Source organism: Gorilla gorilla, chromosome 9 (assembly GCF_029281585.2).
Source record: "Gorilla gorilla gorilla isolate KB3781 chromosome 9, NHGRI_mGorGor1-v2.1_pri, whole genome shotgun sequence".
Classification (NCBI taxonomy): domain Eukaryota; kingdom Metazoa; phylum Chordata; class Mammalia; order Primates; family Hominidae; genus Gorilla; species Gorilla gorilla.
The window spans coordinates 119,377,170-119,397,078 of NC_073233.2; the positions used below are offsets into that span (position 1 = coordinate 119,377,170).

At 37.4% G+C, this 19,909-nt stretch overlaps 1 protein-coding gene across 9 annotated transcripts in view; it reads right to left on the minus strand.

Annotated features, from left to right (window-relative positions):
* Window positions 1–19,909, minus strand: part of BTG4 (BTG anti-proliferation factor 4) — a 117,735-nt gene that overhangs the window by 85,429 nt on the left and 12,397 nt on the right. For 7 of the 9 annotated variants that reach the window (XM_055355498.2, XM_063693513.1, XM_063693512.1 and 4 more), the window contains 4 exons: window positions 15,962–16,160; window positions 15,362–15,499; window positions 14,575–14,773; window positions 12,180–12,679 (listed from right to left, as the gene is read on the minus strand). In XM_055355498.2, the coding sequence (XP_055211473.1) occupies window positions 12,500–12,679; window positions 14,575–14,773; window positions 15,362–15,499; window positions 15,962–16,134 (690 nt within the window). In that variant the 5' untranslated portion in view covers window positions 16,135–16,160 and the 3' untranslated portion in view covers window positions 12,180–12,499. Of the gene's footprint in view, window positions 1–12,179; window positions 12,680–14,574; window positions 14,774–15,361; window positions 15,500–15,961; window positions 16,161–19,909 lie in introns of those variants that run through there. The other 2 variants (XM_063693514.1, XM_019037651.4) reach the window with 1 other exon arrangement.

Sequence of the window (19,909 nt, forward strand, 5' to 3'; positions counted from 1 at the left end):
ACACAGAAATACACCCACAGAGATATACTCAACTGAATTTTCACAAAGATGCAAGAACAATTTGATGGAGGAAAGACAGTCTTTTCATTTTAACAAATGGTGCTGGAGTAAGTGGATATTCATAGAGGGGAAAAAAGCACTTTAATCTAAGTCTGGTATCTCATACAAAAAATTAACTCAAAATAGATGGCGAACTAAATGTAAAACACAAAACTTTAGAAAAAAAAAAACTTCAGGATCTAGAGCTAGGCAAAAAGCTCTAAAACTTGACACCAAATCATGATCTATAAGATAAAAATGAATGAATTCGACTTCATCAAAATTAAAAGATTTTGCTCTGTGAAAGACGTCATTAAGAGGATAAAACACAACCTAGAAGTCTGAGCAAGATGGCCTAATAGAACCCTCTAGCAAGCATCCCCCCACAGGAACACCAAATTGAACAACTACCCATGCAAGAAAGCACCTTCGCAAGAACCAAAATAACCCAGCCCACCAAGGCAGTTCCTCAAGGAGTCAGCAGAAATTGCAGCATTCCTGTGCTTAGGGTACACCCCAGTGCTGATACACCTGCAGTGACCACAAGCTTAGATCACAACACTCAATCCCTTTTTAATATGTGGAAAGCCTTCTCAAGAAGGGCAGGTACAAATAAATCCAGATTACAAAGATTGGAATACTTAATTCTTCAATGCCCAAACATTGATGAATGGCCACAAGCATCAACATCATCCAAGAAAACATGACTTCACTAAATAAACTAAATTAGACACCAGTGACCAATCCCACAGTGATGAAGATATCATCTTTCAAGCAGGGAATCAGAATCACCACCTTGAGGAAGCTCAGCAACATAGATAAAAAGATAACAGAGAAGGAATTGAGAATTCTTTCAGAAAATTCAACAAAAAGATTGAAATAATTTGTTTTAAATCAAGCAAAAATTCTGGAGCTAAAAAATTCAACTGATAAACTGAAAAATGCATCAGAATCAACAGCAAATTGACCAAGCTGAAGAAAGGATTAGTGAGTTTGAGTCAGGCTACATGAAAACAGACAGTCAGAGAAGAGAAAAGAATAAAAAAGAAGCACACCTACAAGATCTAGAAAATAGCCTCAAAACAGCAAATCTAAGAGTTATTACCCTTAAAGAGGACAGAGAAAGAGAGACAGAGAGAAATATCAGGGTAGAAAGTTCATTCAAAGAAATGACAGAAATTTCCAAGCCTGGAGACATGAATATCCAAGTACAAGAAGGTCATAGGACACCAAAAAGATTCAACCTAAATAAGACTATCTCAAGGTATACAATAATGAAACCCTTAAAGAACAAGGATAAAGAATCCTAAAAGTAGTAAGAGAAAATAAGCAAATAACATATAAAGGATCTCTGGTATATCTGGCAGCAGACATCTCCATGGAAATCTCACAGGCCAAGAGAGTGGAATGACATTCAAAGTGCCAAAGAAAAAAGAAAGTCTAACCTAAAATATCATATCTAGCAGAATTATTCTTCAAACATGAAGGAGAAATACTTTCATAGAAAAACAAAAGCTGAGGGATTTCAACAACACCAGACCCACCTTACAAGAAATCTAAAGAAAGCTACTCAATCTGAAAAAAAGGGATGTTAATGAAAAAGAAGTAATTTGAAGATATAAAAATTACTCGTAAAAGTACACAGAAAAATAAATACACTAACACTGTAGTTGCTCTAACAGTATAGTTGCACTAACAGTGTCATATAAACCACTCGTATCTTTCATAGGAAGACTAAAAGACAAATCTATCAAAAATAATTACAACTACATTTTAATAGATACACAGTATAAAAAGATAAATAAAGAGATCAAAAAGTGAAAGCAGCGGGTAGGGAGGAGATGGAGTTCAAGTGTAGTGTTTTAATTTTATCATTGCTTTGCTTTTCTTTGTAATCACAGTTGTCACCATCGTCACCATTTTTAAATTGGTTAATAAATGCTATTTGCAAGCTTCATGGTAATGGCAAAGCAAAAACCTGTAAGAGATACACACACACAAAAAAAGGAAATTAAGACATACTGTCAGAGGGAATCACTTTTACACAAAGAAAGACAGGAAGGAAAGAGGACCAACAAAACAACCAGAAAACAAACAAAATGGCAGTAGTAAGTTCTTACCTATCAATAACAACACTGAAATTTAAATGGACTGAATTCTCCAATCAAAAGACATACAGTGGCTGAATGGAGTTTTTAAAACACCCAACTACAAGCTGCCTGCAAGAAACTCATATCACCTATAAAGGCACACATAGACTGAAAAAGATATTCCATGCAAATGGAAACCAAAAAAGCAGGAGAAGCTACAGTTATCAGATAAAATAGATTTCAAGACAAAAACTGTAAAAGAGACAAAGGAGGTCATTATACAATGATAAGGGGGTCAATTCAACAAAAGCATATAACAATTATAAATATATATGTACCCAACACTGGAGTACCCGGATTTATAAAGAAAATATTACTGGAGCCAAAGAGAGATGGACCTCAATACAATAATATCTGGGAATTTCAACACGCCACTTTCAGTATTGGACAGATGACCCCAATAGAAAATCAAAGAAACACTGGACTTAATTTGTACTGTACACCAAAAGGACCTAACAGACATTTACAGAACATTTTATCCAACTGCTGCAGAATACCCATTCTTCTCCTCAGCATATGAAACATTCTCAAGGACAGACCATATGTTAGGCCACAAAACAAGTCTCAAAAATTTTTTAAAAAATGAAATCATATCAACTACTTTTTCCAACCACAGTGGAATAAAACTAGAAATCAATAACAAAAGAAACTTTGGAAACTATACAAACACATGGAAATTTTAAAATATGCTCCTAACCGACCATGAGGTCAATGAAGAAATAAAGAAAATATAAAAATGTATTGAAACAAATGAGATACAACATTCCAAAACCAATGGAATACAGCAAAAGCAGTACTAGGAGTGCTAGTTTATAGCAATAAATGCCTCCGTCAAAAAATAAGAAAAACTTCAAATAAACAATCTAACAATGCATCCTTGAAGAACTAGAAAAGCAAGAGCAAACCAAACTCAAAAACCAGTAGAAGAAGTGAAAGATCAGAGCAGAAGTGAATGAAATTGAGACCTTAAAAAAATACAAAAGAACAAAATGAAAAGTTGGTTTTTTGAAAAGATAAACAAAATTGACAAACCTTTAGCCAGATTAAGAAAAAAGATCTTTCCTGTAGGAGTAGCTAAAAAGGAAAAAAGAGAGAAGAACCAAATAAATAAAACCAGAGATGAAAAGGGAGGCATTACAACTGATACCACAGGACAACTATGCATCAATAAATTGGAAAACCTAGAAGAAATGGATAAATTCTTAGACATACAACCTGTCAAGATTGAAACCTGAAGAGATCCAAAACCTGAATAGACCAATAACAAGTAATGAGATAGAAAGCTTTTTACTACTGCTTCTATCAGAGAAAAGCCCAGGACCTAAAGGCTTCACTGCTGAATTCTGCCAAACATTTAAAGAACTATGATGCCTGTAATCCCAGCATTTTGGAAGGCCAAGGTGGGTGGATCACTTGAGCCCAGGAGTTCAAGAACCAGCCTGGGCAACATGGTGAAACCCCATCTCTACAAAAACTCAAAAATTAATCAGACACGGTGGTGTGCACCTGTAGTCACAGCACCCAGGAAGCTGAGGCAGGAGGACTGCTTGAGCCTGGGAGGCAGAGGTTGCAGATCACACCAAGATCACACCACTGCACTCCAGCCTAGGTGATAGAGTAAGACCCTGTCTCCAAATAAATAAATAAATAAATACACACATACATACTATTCATACTATTCTAAAAAATTGGGCTAAAAAATTGAGCAGAAGGTAATACTCCCAAACCCATACTACGAGGCCAGTATTACTCGGATATCAAACCCAGACAAAGATACAACAGAAAAAAGAAAACTACAGGCCAGTATCTCTGATGAATATAGGTGCAAAAATCCTCAGTGAAATACCAGCAAACTGAATTCAATAGCACATTAAAAAAGTATTCATCATGATCATGATCATGTGGGATTCATCCCAGGGATGCAAGGATAGTTAAACATATGCAAAAAATAATGTGATACATCACATTAAGAGAATCAAAGACAAAAACCACATGTTTTTAATTGATTTTTTTAAATATTTAATTTTATTTCAAGTTTGGTGATACATGTGCAGGACGTGCAGGTTCGTTATATAGGTAAACATGTGCCATGGTGGTTTGCTGCACCTATCAACCCATTACCTAGGTATTAAGCCCCCCATGCATTAGCATTTTATCCTGATGCTCTCCCTCCCCCCGCCTCCTCCCTGACAGGCCCCAGTGTATGTTGTTCCCCTCCCTGTGTCCATGTGTTCTCATTGTTCAGCTCCAACTTATGAGTGAGAACATGCAGTGCTTGACATTCTGTTTCTGTGTTAGTTTGCTAAGGATAATGGCTTCCAGCTGTATCCATGTCTCCGGAAAAAACATGATCTTTCCTTTTTATGGCTGTGTAGTATTCCATGGTGCATATGTACCACATTTTCTTTATCTAGACTATCACTGATGGGCATTTAGGTTGGCTCCATGTCTTTGCTATTGTGAATAGTGCTGCAATAAACATACACGTGCATGTATCTTTATAATAGAATGATTTATATTCCTTTGGGTATATACCCAGTAATTAAATTCCTGGGTCAAATGGTCATATGATAATTTTGATCAATGCTGAAAAAGCACTCAAAATTCATCATCCCTTCATTTTTAAAATACTCAACAAATTGGGTATAGAAGGAACATACCTCAAAATCATAAAGCCACATATGACAAACCCACAGCTAGGATCATACTGAATGGGAAAACTGAAAGCCTTTTCTCTAAGATCTGGAACAAGACAAGGATGCCCACTTTCACCACTTTTATTCAATATGGTGCTGGAAGCCCTAGCCAGAACAACTAGATGAGAGAAAGAAATAAAGGGTATCCAAATTGGAAAGAAAGAAGTCAAATTATCATTCCTTGCAGACGATATAGTCTTATATTTAGAAAAACCTAAAGACTCCACACCAAAAATCTATTGAAACTGAAAAATAAATTCAGTAAAGTTGCAGGATATAAAAATCAACATACAAAAATCAGTATCATTTCTATATGCTAACAGTAAACAACCTGAAAAAGAAACCAAGAAGCTACTCCCATTTACAATAGCTACAAATAAAATACCTAGGAATAAACTTAACCAAAAAAGTGAATGATGTCCACAATGAAAACTATAAAATATTAATGAAAGAAATTGAAGAGCACACAAAAAATGGAGACATTCCATGTTCACGGACTGCAAGAATCAATAGTGTTAAAATGTCCATGGTACCCAAAGCAATCTACAGATTCAATGCAATCCCTATCAAAATACCAATGACATTCTTCACAGAAATTAAAAAAAAATTCTAAAATGTATATGGAATCACAAATGACCCAGAACAGCCAATGCCATCCTAAGCAAAAAAGAGCAAAACTGAAGGAATTATGTAACCTGACTTCAAATTATACTACAGAGCTATAGTAACCAAAACAGCATGGTACTGGCACAAGAACATACACATTGACCAATGGAACAGAATAGAAAACCCAGAAATAAGTCCATGCGTTTATAGTCAACTTATTTTCAACAAAGGTGCAAAGAACATACACTAGGGACAGTCTCATCAATAAATACTGTGGAGAAAACTGGATATCCATACACGAAAGAATGAAACTAGACCCCTACCTCTTGCCATATGTAGAAATCAAGTAAAGATGGATTAAGAACTTAAATATAAGATCTGAAACTATGAAACTACTAGAAGAAAACATTGGGAACATGTTCTAGAACATTGGTCTGGGCAAAGGTTTCTTGGGAAGACCTCAAAATCAGGCAACCGAAACAAAAATGGACAAATGAGATCACATCTTGCTAAAAAGCTTTGCACAGCAAAGGAAATAATCAACAAAGTGAAGAGACAACTCACAGAATAGGAGAACGTATTTACAAACTACCCATCTGACAGGTATTAACTGTTAGAATAGATAAGAAGCTCAAACAACTCAATAGGGAAAAAAATTCAATTTTTTTGGACAAAAAATCCAAACAGGCATTTCTTTTGTTCTCTTTGTTTTTATTTGGCTCAGAAGGTACTGAATAGAGATTTCTTAAAAGAAAACAAACAAGGCCGGGCACGGTGGCTCAAGACTGTAATCCCAGCACTTTGGGAGGCTGAGGTGGGCAGATCACCTGAGGTTGGGAGTTCAAGACCAGCTTGACCAACATGGAAAAACCCCATCTCTACTAAAAATACAAAATTAGCCAGGCATGGTGGTGCATGCCTGTAATTCCAGCTACTCGGGAGGCTGAAGCAGGAGAATCACTTGAACCCAGAAGGCAGAGGTTGTGGCGAACTGAGGTCATGCCATTGCACTCCAGCCTGGGCAACAAGAGTGAAACTCCATCTCAAAAAAAAAAAAAGACAAACAAATGGCCAACAGGTATGTGAAAAAAATATTCAGCATCACTAATCAGAGAAACACAAATTAAAACTACAATGAGATATCATCTCACCCCATCAAAATGGCTTGCATCAAAAAGACAAGTAATAACTGTTGCTGGTGAGGATGTGTAGAAAGGGGAACCCTCATACACCGTTGATGGGAATGCAAACTCCTACAGCCACTATGGAGAACAGTATGGAGGTTCCTCAAAAAACTACAAATAGAACTACCATATGATCCAGCAATCCCACTGCTAGATACATATCCAAAAGACAGGAAAACAGTATATCGAAGAGATATCTGCACTCCCATGTTTATTGCAACCCTATTGACAACAGCTAACATATGGAATCAACCTAAGTATCCATCAACAGATGAATGGATAAAGAAAATGTGGTACATATACACAATGGAATATTATTCAACCATGAAAAAGAATAAAATCCTTCATAAAAAAGAATAAAATCCTATCATTTATGAAGAATAAAATCCTTCATAAAAAATAATAAAATCCTGTCATTTGCAACAACATGGATGGAACTAGAGGACATCAAGTGAAATAAGCCAGGCACAGAAAGACAAATATTATATGTTCTCATTCACACGTGGGAGTGAAAAAAAAAATTGAACCCATGGAAATAGAGTAGAATGGTTGGTTACCAGAAGCCGGGAAGTGTAGCAAGGAGGGGTTGGGTGAGTGGGGATTGTTAGTGGGTACAAAAATACAGTTAGAATAATTAAGATCTGGTACTTAGTAATACAATAGGATGACCATAGTCGATAAGTTACTGTACATTTTTAAATAACTGAAAGTGGCCGGGCGCAGTGGCTCATGCCTGTAATCCTAGCACTTTGGGAGGTCAAAGTGGGTGGATCACATGAGGCCAGGAGTTTGAGACCAGCCTGGCCAACATGGTGAAATCCCATCTCTACTAAAAATACAAAAAAAAAAAAAAAAATTAGCTGGGCGTGGTGGCGGGCACGTGCTACTCGGGAGGCTGAGGCAGGAGAATCACTTGATACTGGAAGGTAGAGGTTGCAGGGAGCTGAGATCGTGCCATTGCACTCCAGCCTGGGCAACGAGAGCAAAACTCCATCTCAAAAATAAAAAAAAATAAATAAATAACTGAAAGTGAAATTGAGATGTTCCTAACACAAAGAAATGATCAACGCTTGAGGTGATGAATACCCCAATTACCATGATTTATAACACAACATGTGCCTGTATCAAAACATCACACGTACTCCACATATATAACTATTATGTACCCATAATAATTAAAAATAAAGAACTTTTTAAAATACAAGGTACAAACTGGAAGAAAATAGTTTCAGGCCACACATCTGACAAAGCACCAGTGTCTAGAATATATCAAATACTCTCAAAACTCAGTGGAAAAATAAACAACACACTCAATTAGAAAATGGCCAGAAGACTTACACAGATATTTCATCAAACAAGATATTCAGATGCCAAATGAGCACAAGATGTTCAACACCACTAGCCATGAGGGTCATGTAAATTAAAACCATACTAAGATACCCTACACACCCATCAGAATGGCTGAAATAAAAAATTATGACAATACCAAAGACTGGTAAGTGTGTGGAAAAGCTGAATCACTCATACATTGCTGATGGGAACATAAAATGGCAGTTTCTTTAAAAACTAAGCATGCAACTACTATATGACCCATTAATTGCACTCATATGTTTTTATTTCTCTGGAATAAATGCCTATGTTCACACATTGTCTACACAAATGTTTGTAGCAGCTTTATTCCTAATATCCAGAAACAATCCGGTTGTTCTTTGACAGGTAAATGGCTAAACTGTGATGTATCCATACCACGGAATACTGCTCAGCAACAATAAGGAATAAACTACCAATACATGCAGCAACCTGGATGAATCTCCAAAGAACTATGCTTAGTGAAAAGAGCCAATTCCAAAAGGTTACCTACAGTATGATTAATTTATAACATTCTTGAGATGACAAAATTAAAAGAACAGGGGGAAGATTAGTGGTTGCCAAGGGGTTAAGAAAGGGATGGGAGTGGGAGGAAGTGTGTGCAACTATAGAAGGGCAACAAGAGGAATTCTTGTGGTGATGGAAGTGTTCTGTATCTTGACTGCAGTAATGTCAATATCTGGTTGTGATACTGTACTAAAGTTTTGCAAAATGTTACCAAGGGGGAAAACTAGGTAAAAGAATGCATGCATTCTATGATTACCTCAAGATAAAAATTTTTTTAAAAAGAGAAGGCCAGGCACAGTGGCTCATGCCTGTAATCCCTGCACTTTGGGAAGCCAAAGCGGGAGGATCCCTTGAGCTCAGGAGTTCAAGGCCAGCCTGGGCAACATAGCGAGACCTCGTTCTCTACTAAAAATCAAAAATTAGCCAGGCACCTGTAGTCCCAGCTACTCAGGAGGCTGAGGCAAGAGGATGACTCAAGCCAGGGAGTCAAGGCTGCAGTGAGCTATGATTGCATCACTGCTCTCCAACCTAGGTGACAGAGTGAGACCTGATCTCAAAAAAAAAAAAAAAAGAAAGAAAGAAAAGAAAAGAAAAATAAGTGGTACATACTCATCATAGAAAATTTTCAAAATGTAGATTAGGAAGATCTAATTTGGTTATTTTACAAATAGACTAATAGATATGACATTAATATATTTAGGGGCTTTTCAAGTATATTGACTACTTTTAATCCCAATAAAAATATATAGTTGATTATATTTTTTCCCCTACACATTTGCTCAGAGCCTCCTGAGAGGCTCTAAAGGATTACACAGGGATCATATGCTCATGGATGGCTGCCTCTGAGCCAAACCCTAGCACATTGTGGAATTGGTTTCTTCCTGAGTACCAATTTGGAACAATTAATTATAATGGTCATCTCAAGTACTGTGCTACAAGAATATGAGGCAATCTCTGAACCCAAATCAGAACACTGTGATTGACTAGCAGTGTCCATCAGCAGCATGGGGTTCAGGGGTACAGTGTCACCTCTGTTGGCTGGAAGAAATGTTTTTAAACCAACCTTGCAAACTGCAAGGGACACTATTAATAAAACCCTCTGTGTAAAGGTTCTTGAAAAATCACTCAGTCTTCTGTCATATCCAAATATTATGTTGCATTTTTTACCTAGCAACTATTATATATGGTTGATTTTTCTTTTTTTAGTCCACTAAATTGTACATGTAAAGACCAAACAGCTTCAGATTTTTACAGCAATTAGTTCTCCATGCCCAGCCTAGAACACAATACTTCTTACTCTGCTGAGAGAATGATCAACCAACAAGCATTATTTAATGCCATGTATCAGACTATATATTAGGCAAGCATTTAATCACCAATAAAGTCATTCAGTCTATAAATCTGAACACTGCTATATGCCAGCATTAAATGGGAATATGAGGTATCTGTACTCTGAAAACTCAGTCTATTGGGAGGATACTGATAACTATGAAACAATTATAATAGATAAGTGCTCTTCTAGGGGCAGACAGAATGCTGTAAGGAACCCCTAACATATGACTGTAAACTGGACTTGGGGATCAGGAAGTCTTCCTGAAAGAGGTAGCATCTCAAGTGATACCCAAAGATCAAGAGGGAAGGGAGAACAATGAGGCAAGGTGAGAAGTATCCCAATCAAGAAGTCTTAAATACCAGAGTCCCCGGTAACCCCAGCACTTTGGGAGGCCAAGGTGGGCAGATTACTTGAGGCCAGGAGTTTGAGACCAGCGTGGCCAACATGGTGAAACGCCGTCTGTACTAAAAATACAAAAATTACCCAGGCATGGGGGCGCACGCCTGTAGTCCCAGCTACTCTGGAGGCTGAGGCACGAGAATCACTTGGACCCAGGAGGCGGAGGTTGCAGTGAGCCAAGATCTCGCCACTGCACTCCAGCCTGGGCAACAAAGTGAGACTCTGTCTCAAAGGAAACAAACAAACAAACAAACAGAGTCCAAAAGAGTCGAGGTTAGGCTGAAAAGATATGCAGGAACTCAAGTCATTAAGACCAGAAGTCATATTCTAGAATTTGAATAATTTCCTGATTGAAACATTTTAAACTGGAGAGTAAAGATTACCTTAGGATAGGGAACAAGACCAGAAACAGTTACTGTTGTTAGTAGACTGTTGCAATAATCAGGTAACTAATGACAATTGCCTGCACAAGGGCAGAAGGTAGGGAGGCAGAGAAAATGAAATGTTACCAGAAATTCTAAGTTGATGGTTAAGGATTAAACTAAAGTACATTCACATACATGCCAGCATCCTAAAGCCTAATATTTACGCCCATTGCTGGTAGTCTTGTTTCTGCCCCATTATCTGGAGACCAGAATTCACCCACACACGTATGGAGGCTGGCAAACATCACAACCATCTCCAGGAGATGGTTTGCTGAGGGGCCAGTAAACTAGTGTTGTGGTTGCCTTGAGAGAAATCTAGGGAGGTTCACAACAACTCCCACACTATAGTAGAAAGCTCTTCAAGAGAGGACAAACTCACTTTTCAGCAGAGAAACTTGACCTCATATGCCGTTAAGGGTAGGTGAGTTTGTCCCATAAAATAATGCTGCTATGTGCCCTAATGAACCATCATTTCTAGAAAAAAAAGAAAAAATGATTACTAAGAGCTGCACCCAAAGTAATGAGGCTAGAATCAAGCTCCCTCCCCCTTCATCAGCACTAGCATGACTGCTGGCATGTCGTACCCAAGTTGGGACTCAAGGTCACAACTTTTTGTATCCACTCAGAGCCACTGGCCCAAAGCACAAGTCTACTCACAAGAGAACCAAGCTGTGACTGCTCCAATGCTACCAGCTTCCTGGATCCAGAACCACCTAACAGCAGAAACTCAGCAAGAAAGCCAAGGTGTAGGGAGAAGATACAAGTGGCTGGAGAAGAGAAAAGCCTTAAAATGGAGATGAGAGAGGAGAAGGGAGGGATAAAGTTTTGAAGTAGGAGAAAACAAAAAGAAAAGTCCCCTGCTGAGAGCACAGGAGGGTGGAGTAAAAAGAGATTGAGAAGACAGCTACAATACAGCTTAAGTGGAGATTAACAGGATCTGCCAAACAACAGCAAGGACCTGGCTGAGAACAAACAGCATGAGTAGGAATGGGTCCAGTCAACAAGGTTTTGGGAATTTTCTAACAACTAGAGACACAGAATTTAGAAGAGTCAAACTATTTTTGGCTAATAAAGTGAAGCTGGATTGTAGAATCTCCCTTCCTAATTTTAAAATCTATAAAATCTAACAAAGATAAAATTCACCAGCAGCAGCCTAATGGGCATTTCCTCATACCGTAAACATCGAAAAGTAGCAGCCAAAACAATTCTCACTGCTATCAAATTTGTAGAGACATGGACTGCAGAGTCATCAACTTTCCCTCTAGCAAGTGGTAGAGGGTGAGGGGAGAAAGAATGAATGGTGGCCCGGCATGGTGGCTCACGCCTGAATCCCAACACTTTGGGAGGCCGAGACAGGAGGATTGCTTGAGCTCAGGAGTTTGTGACCAGCCTTTACAAAGATAGGGAGACCCCTTCTTTACAAAAAATAAACTTTTAAAAGTTTGTTTCTTGCAACAAACTGAACTAAGAAGTATTAAAAACACTGTACGTTTATTTAAACCATTACTTTTCATAATTCATTGAGTCTTATTACAGGTCAACATCTTCATTCTGTTACCTTACTGGGTACATTCACTTATGTTACATAAAACTTCATGTAAAATTAAATAAGAATTAAAAGTACAGCTAAGAACAGTGATGATCTGTGTGAGAGGATTTACCATTGTGTACCCTAGTCCCTAATATGGTCATTTTTTGTTTCATGGGCCTCTCAACCTTAAATTCATTTTTATTTTAGAGAGAATAAAGGTGCTCCTCTGAGCTCTTGCCCACCACGTGCCCAGTCGCTGCGTCATCGGTGTGTGTTGACCCAGTGGTACCTGTCCATCCGGTGCATAGCAGGCCTGTAACACTTAGGATGCTTCTGCGAGCCATGGTAAGTGTTTCCCAGGAGGCCAACACGGCCGTCCACCACATTCTTTTTGCGGGGGATTTGTAACCAAGATTGAAAGGGCTGTTTCAAGTTTTCAACCTGGAAAAAAAAAGTATAAAGATCTCTAATAAGCTAGCTGTAAGGACTAAATATGAACCCATAATTCAAAAGTCAGGCACTTCAAAAGCATAGGGAGCACAAATGAATAGAATTGAAAGTGCATAACCGTCTTTGAAAAAAATTTCTAGCACTTGGCGGGAACATAAATCACTTTATACTGTACCTTTTTAAAAAGTTAATTAATTCAACTAAAAACTTTTTAATACGCTTATTCAAGTTTATGTTTATTCTTGAATTGTCCCTCTTCCATCCCTACCTCACCACAGCCCGCCCAATCCAAAACTGCATGTTCATGATCTCTGGGGCCACAGCCTAGAAATCTTTATTTTAAACACCTAAGATGATGGATACAGATGTTTTACAGATCACATTTTGAAAAGACATTGCTGTAAAAGAATATAGCTGATTACAGGTCTGATCCCCAAATGGAAGAAGACCTTTCTAAAAATAAAAATAGAATTAAGGGCAAATACTGTAAATCCTCACTCAACAACCTTGATAGGTTCTTGGAAACTAATTTTAAGCTAAATGACATATAGCAGGTCTTTGAATAACATAGTTTGGTTATAAGACTGAGGAAAAAAATGGCTTTGTCATACATCATTTTACTTAAAGTCACTGTTTCCAAGAAACTATCAATGACACACATAGTTTAAAAAACTAGGGACAAAACATTTGCCAGAAATATGTCAAGGGGTTAAAATCGTTCTGGCATATAAAGAACCTACAATAATACATTAGAACTTCAAATAATGAATGGGTGAATAAGAGAAAATTTGTAGGACAGTAGGTGCTAAAACATTTGGGCACATGGAAAGTTTTAATGTTTAATTTCACTAATACTGTATTATATATGCATATCATGTTAATCAAATTATCTGTTTTTTAAATGAGAATAGCCAATTCTAGAAAAAAATGGCAAAGTTGGCACTTTTACATACAGCTGGTGAGACTACAAATAAATACAACTTTCTACATGGTGTTTCGGCTGCATATTAAAAACCAGTAAAATGTTCATACCCAGCGACCCAGTAGTTCCGTGCTTGAGAATCAAATCTCAAGAAACAACCTAAAATTCAGGCATCACTATACGAGTTACCAGCTTTTAAAAAAATATTACGACCATGTGGAAACAGCCTAGAATATCTGCCAATAATAAGTTACAAGGGAGGCAAATGAATATTAAAATTTTAATTGCTTTAACATTTAATACATAGGTGATTAAGAGAACATACAAACAAATATATACATATAGTGTTAACAAATTCTCTCTAGATCAGTGTTTTTCAAATTGTGGGTCATGAAATCAATTTAGATACTTGAAATCAAATGAATTTAATTGGAAGTATTGCGAGCATTGGGAGCATTGCTCCTAGTAAAGATAAGCACTGTTTCATGAAACTTTTTAAACGTAAATATACACATTTTGAATGGGTTATGGTTTAAAAAGAAGAAAAAAATAGCTGAGAAAAACTGCTCTAGTGGCAGAATTTATAGGCCTTTGACCTTTCCTAAATCCAAATTTTCTATAAATGCCGTGGTATTTTCAATTGACAGAAAAAAAAAATCCCACTAATCTTAATCTTTGATTCTGCAGGAATTTAAGTGGAGGGAAACCTCCACTTCAAATACTGTATGAAGAAATAGGACAATAAAAGATTATGTGGATCCTAAAAGCTCAGCCAAGTGTAGGGAATACATTGTACAGTGAAGGAGACAGAAAAAGTTTTGCCAAAATATTAAGAGTCTGGCTTTTAAAAATCTACAGTTTTGTTCTTTCCATGTTTTTTTTGCTTCTTTGTTTTCATAATGAGTGCATTCTTTTTAGAATTAGATAGAAAAAAAGTATAGAAAAGAACTGGAACACTCTTAACCTGATAAATACTCTTCGGATTGCTGACTTTAGGAATGACACGAGGTTCCTTGCTACAACTTTCTTCATCGCAGGAAGTGCCAGAGAAAACTTCTGATGAGGCTCTACTAACTGCATAACTGATTTGTTGATATAGTTCCCATTCCTCCCATCTGCCTTTAAAAGAAGCAACTGTAAATGGATGGTTTTTCTCACCATACCTAAGTAGGAAAAGAAATTGAAGTGCTAATTAGCGATTCAACTTCCTACAAGATCTCCCATCTTTCCTGGAGACAATATGCTAACTTATTTTAAAAGAAATTGCCTTAAAAAGTTGAAGGACATTATGACCTTCACCTACTACACTGTTATAAATTAGGATATTCTATAAGAGCTATTTTGGTTAATTATTCAGAAAAAAACAAAGACTAGTTTCTTTTGATTCAGTTAATGAACTGAATTGCCCCATGGTAGATAACTCTCCTTCCTTTCTGATGTTGCCTATAACACTTATCTGTTATCAACCTACAGTTTGTAATAGATACTGTTACCAATCTATAGTTTGTAATAAGGTGCAGTGATTAAAGCCACATTTCAAATATTTTGCAAAATCATTGTGCTTTCCATCTCACCCACTTTGAATAGAAGTCTGCATTGTCTAACAGAAGTTTGCATCTAAAATCTTAACCAAGAAGTATCCCTGCTGCCAATTCAAGGCTTTGGGGCATCATCTTTCATGAAAGTATGTAAAGTTGTTTAACTTAAGGTTTCCAGGTATCACACAGCACACAAACTATGAGATTACTCACCTACAGCATACTTCAAAGGGATCTACCCATATGGTCATCTCCTTCGGAAGTCCCAGGTGAGAAAAATCTACATTACTTTCCACACACGCCCTTTCTAGAATAGGATCTTTATTCTGATTGTTGTTTATCCTGATGCACCTTTTTAAAAAGCGAAGGATAACGAAGACATGATGACAGACACTTTAGCAGGAGAATCACATTATGCACATACTGTTCCAATACACATAGCTCCCACCTCATCCCCATCTTCCCCTCAGCCTCCTCCACCCTCCACTCTTACAAGTAAGACATCATCAACTTTTGATACAGTGGCTCAGAATGTATGTTGCATCACTAAGTCACAAAATTAGTTATCTTTCATGGCAAAGACAAGTTAGAAATTGTTTAATCTACCTCACATAAGGGGCTTTGCTCTGTTGTTTCCAGCCACAGTGTCATCTACTATGTCTCCTCCTTTCAATTCCACATTCAAACAAATGAACTCGAGCCCATAAAACTTTTGTTACTTATATGCAGAAAACAAGATCACTCCATTTTCCCAGGAGCTGGCTGGTTGCTTGGTGATTGCTTCCCTTTGCCATCCCACATACTAGCTCTCACCTGAAGGCTTGCCCTTTAGAAGGGCAATCAGAGTGCCAGTGACTTCTGTATGTTTCAAACAAGATCGTCATCAGCTTTTCTGCAAAGTCTTCTATTTGCTGTTTACTTAGTTTATCATGTTTTTTCACCAATCTTGTGACAAAGAAAACTGTTGTTGCAATTTCATCTCTCATGATTCAAGAAAAATAGATAAGGAGGTCTGAATCATTAAAAGGAAGCAAGAAGAAATAGAAAGAAATGGTTTAACTTATTATCAATATTTAACTGCCATTTGGAAATTTTACATACCTTAAAGTTAAAACTGAGAAAATCTGCTAGAAAGAAGTCCTTAGTAAACTAGATAAGTACATGAACACTATCAATCAACATAACAGCCAAGAACAGCAATTCCCCAAATAGCCCAGTTTTAAAGGTTTTCAAAGGAAAAAAAAAAAAGTCTTTTTAAAATTTTAAAGCACTTAAGTAATAAATGAAACATCACTACAACTTAAAAAAGATCCTGATATGGGACAGTAATTACCTCAAGCATCACTTTTTAAAGACATATTAACAAAGAGCAAAATATTTCAGGAGAGAGTAATTCCAAAATGTGGCTCCAAGTTGCATGCTTTAGGAATAATCAAACACATTATACTTGCCAACAAAAGCTCTTTAGCCCCTAAGAAAAGTGGGTGAGACCTAGAAGACCAACCGCACTATCCCTTATGTTTCCAACTCTCATCCACACCTGTTCGTGAGTTTGAGGCTGAAGTTTATATAAGCCTGGGCCCTAAAGGCTGATGGGTGGTTCACCTTACACAGGTGCTGCCTGTTGAAATGACCATACAGCTTTTTCATATGCCAATCTGGTCTCCATCCGATTGCTCCTTGGCATAAGTGGAGTGGGTTCTCTATTTGAAGTGTTTAAAATTTTCAAACTGGATCTATATTTTCTATTTTGCTATTATAATCTTATCTTTTATAACACAGAGTGAGAATCAAGTGTTCTCCTTCCATATCCTAATATCGTACATTCCAATGATGTCATCTCTAACTTAGCTGACAACATATTAAGGAATTTTGCCTTAGATTTCTTACAAAACTTGTTAAGACAACTTTGAGCAGTCATTATGTTGACTACACATTTTTTACTAAAGTGTTTATTTGTAGGATAAGTGGAAGAGATCTGAGTTTATCTAACCTCACCAGTTCTCAAAGAGTGGGTCAGTGACCATCTGATCTGGACTCACTGTGTTTCTTGTTAAAAATTCAGATTCTTGGCCAGGCGCGGTGGCTCATGCCTATAATCCCAACACTTTGGAAGGCCGAGGCAGGTGGATCACCTGAGGTCAGGAGTTTGAGATCAGCCTGGCCAACATGGTGAAACCCCGTCTCTACTAAAAATACAAAAATTATCCAGGCATGGTGGCATGTACCTGTAGTCCCAGCTACTCAGGAAGCTGAGGCAGGACAGTCACTTGAACCCAGGAGGCAGAGGATGCAGTGAGCCAAGACCACACCACTGCACTCCAGACTGGGTGGCAGAGCAAGACTCCGTCTCAAAAAAAATAAAAATAAAAATAAATTTAAAAATTCAGATTCTTGGACCTTATTTCAGATCTGCTGAAGCAACTCTTCTCAAGGTAAGGCCTGGCAATCAGTATTTACCAAGTTCCCCCAGGTGATTCTAATACCCATTAAGCGTTAAGAAGCCACACCTGACATACGTTAAGTCTTTAACGCTCAGGATTAGTGATCATTCAGTTTCTTCATTAGTGAAAAGGAATTCACCGTCTTACAAGGAAGTCCATTTCATTTCTAAAAAGCTCCAAATAACAGCCAGACATTCCTTTCTGTGTGGAGCCAAATCTACCTCTGATTTTCCTATATGTGCAGCCTAGTTTTTCCTTCTGGAACTACACCAATCGTGTCTAATGTTCCACCACATGATGACATTTCAAATACTAGCTACTCAGCCTCCCTCAGCTTTCTCTTTGCGGAGCCTAAATAGTCTCAGCTTTTAAAGAGTTTTTCCTACAGACACAGCTCACCATGCTGGGTACTCACATCACAATGAGTGTCAGGTGTGTGAGTAATCCTCTTTTTCCAGCTTGCACACAATGCTCCAGGTGTGCTCCACCCCTAAAGACTAGCATGGGACTGTTGCTTCCCTCCCTCTGAATACTGTATTCCAGAACATAACCTCAGGTGGCTTTTACCTTGTTGGCAGTGGCATCACACCACAGACTCACATTGAATTTGCAAGTACTCTTTTTCATTAATGCTATCATTTTGTCATATCTTTCCATTCCTGCACAATACAAAGTTTAAAAATATGGGCATTAAGATCGGATAGACCTAGGTGTGAATTGCAACTTTAGGACTCACCATCTTTGTAACCTTGGGCAACTTAATTTTCTGCCTGTGAAATGGGAGGTACAATAGTGAACTCATAAGGTTGTAATTAAGATTATACTAGATAACATTAAAGCACTTGTTCTTGAGCTGGGCAGAGGGCCTCATGCCTGAAATGCAAACACTTTGGTCCCAGGCGAAAGGATCACTTGAGGTCAGGAGTTTGAGGCCGGCATGGGCAACTCAGTAAGACCCCTGTCTCTACAAAAATTTTAAAAGTCAGCTTGGTGTGGCATGTACCTGTAGCCCTAGCTACTCGAAAGGCTGAGGTGGGAAGATCACTTGAGCCCAGAAGTTTGAGGCTGCAGTAAGCTATGAGCTATGATTGTGTCACTGCACTCCAGCCTGGGCAACAGAGCAAAGACCCTCTCTCAAAAAAATTAAAAAAACCTTTCACTAGTGATGAACTGAGATGAAATACATATATTAGGTAGTGTGCTGGCTATTGTAATGTCTTTGATGCTTGAGAGGTATAAGAAATGTAAGTATAAGGATTATCAAAGTTGGTTAATGATACAAAAATAGATAGAAGAAATTAGTTATAGTATTCCAGTACAGCAGAGAAAAGGATACAAAAATAGATAGAAGCAATTAGTTCTAGTTATTCTAGTACAGTAGACAAATTATAGGTAACAATTGTATATTTCAAAATAGCTAGAAGATTTGTAATGTTCTCAACACAAAGAAAAGATAAATGTTTGAGGTAATGGATATCCCAATTACCTTATTTGATCATTATATATTGTATACAAGCATTAAAATATTACACGTACCCCCAAAGTACATACAACTATTATATATCAATTTTTAAAAATTGTTTAAAAGGACTATGAAATGGGTGGCTGAGCATCTTGATATCTAAGAATATGATTTAAGATTTAATTAAGATTAATTTAATTCAATTTAGTAAATATTTAAACATCTACTATGTACCCAGAACATATTAAAATAAACAAACATGAAAGTAGGACCTTAATAATCTTCCAACTCCATAGTATCTTGTTTGTTTCAGCTGTCCATGATGTAGTTGTCATTCCTCTTCCTCAGTGGCTGGGGTACCTAAACTGTTGCACTTTTGAATCACCTGAAGATCTTTTAAAAATACCAATGTCTGCCTCCTATCCCTTACCCCAGACTTTTTTTTTTTTTCAACAGAGATGGGGTCTCCCTATGTTGCCCAGGCTGGTCTTGAACTCCTGGGCTTAAGGAACCTTCCTGCCTTGGCCTCTCAAAGTGCTAGGATTACAGGTGTGAACCACCACGCCCGGCCAAGACATTCTGACTTAATTGGTATAGAGTGCAACCTGCACATCAAGATTTTTAAAAGTTCCCCAAGCAATTCTAATGTGCAGCAAAAGCGGAAATCATTAAGATAGATACCGCCTTAGCTGTGAAGAAGATTTTAAGCTTATTTTACACTTTTGATTGCTTAATAATGCCTTAAGTTTAACAGATTATTAGGACAAATTTGCATCATTTATTCTCATATTTTCTAGCCATTTGCTAGGGTAACTTTTGCAAAGATTATTTTTTAAAATTTATGTTACAAGGGAC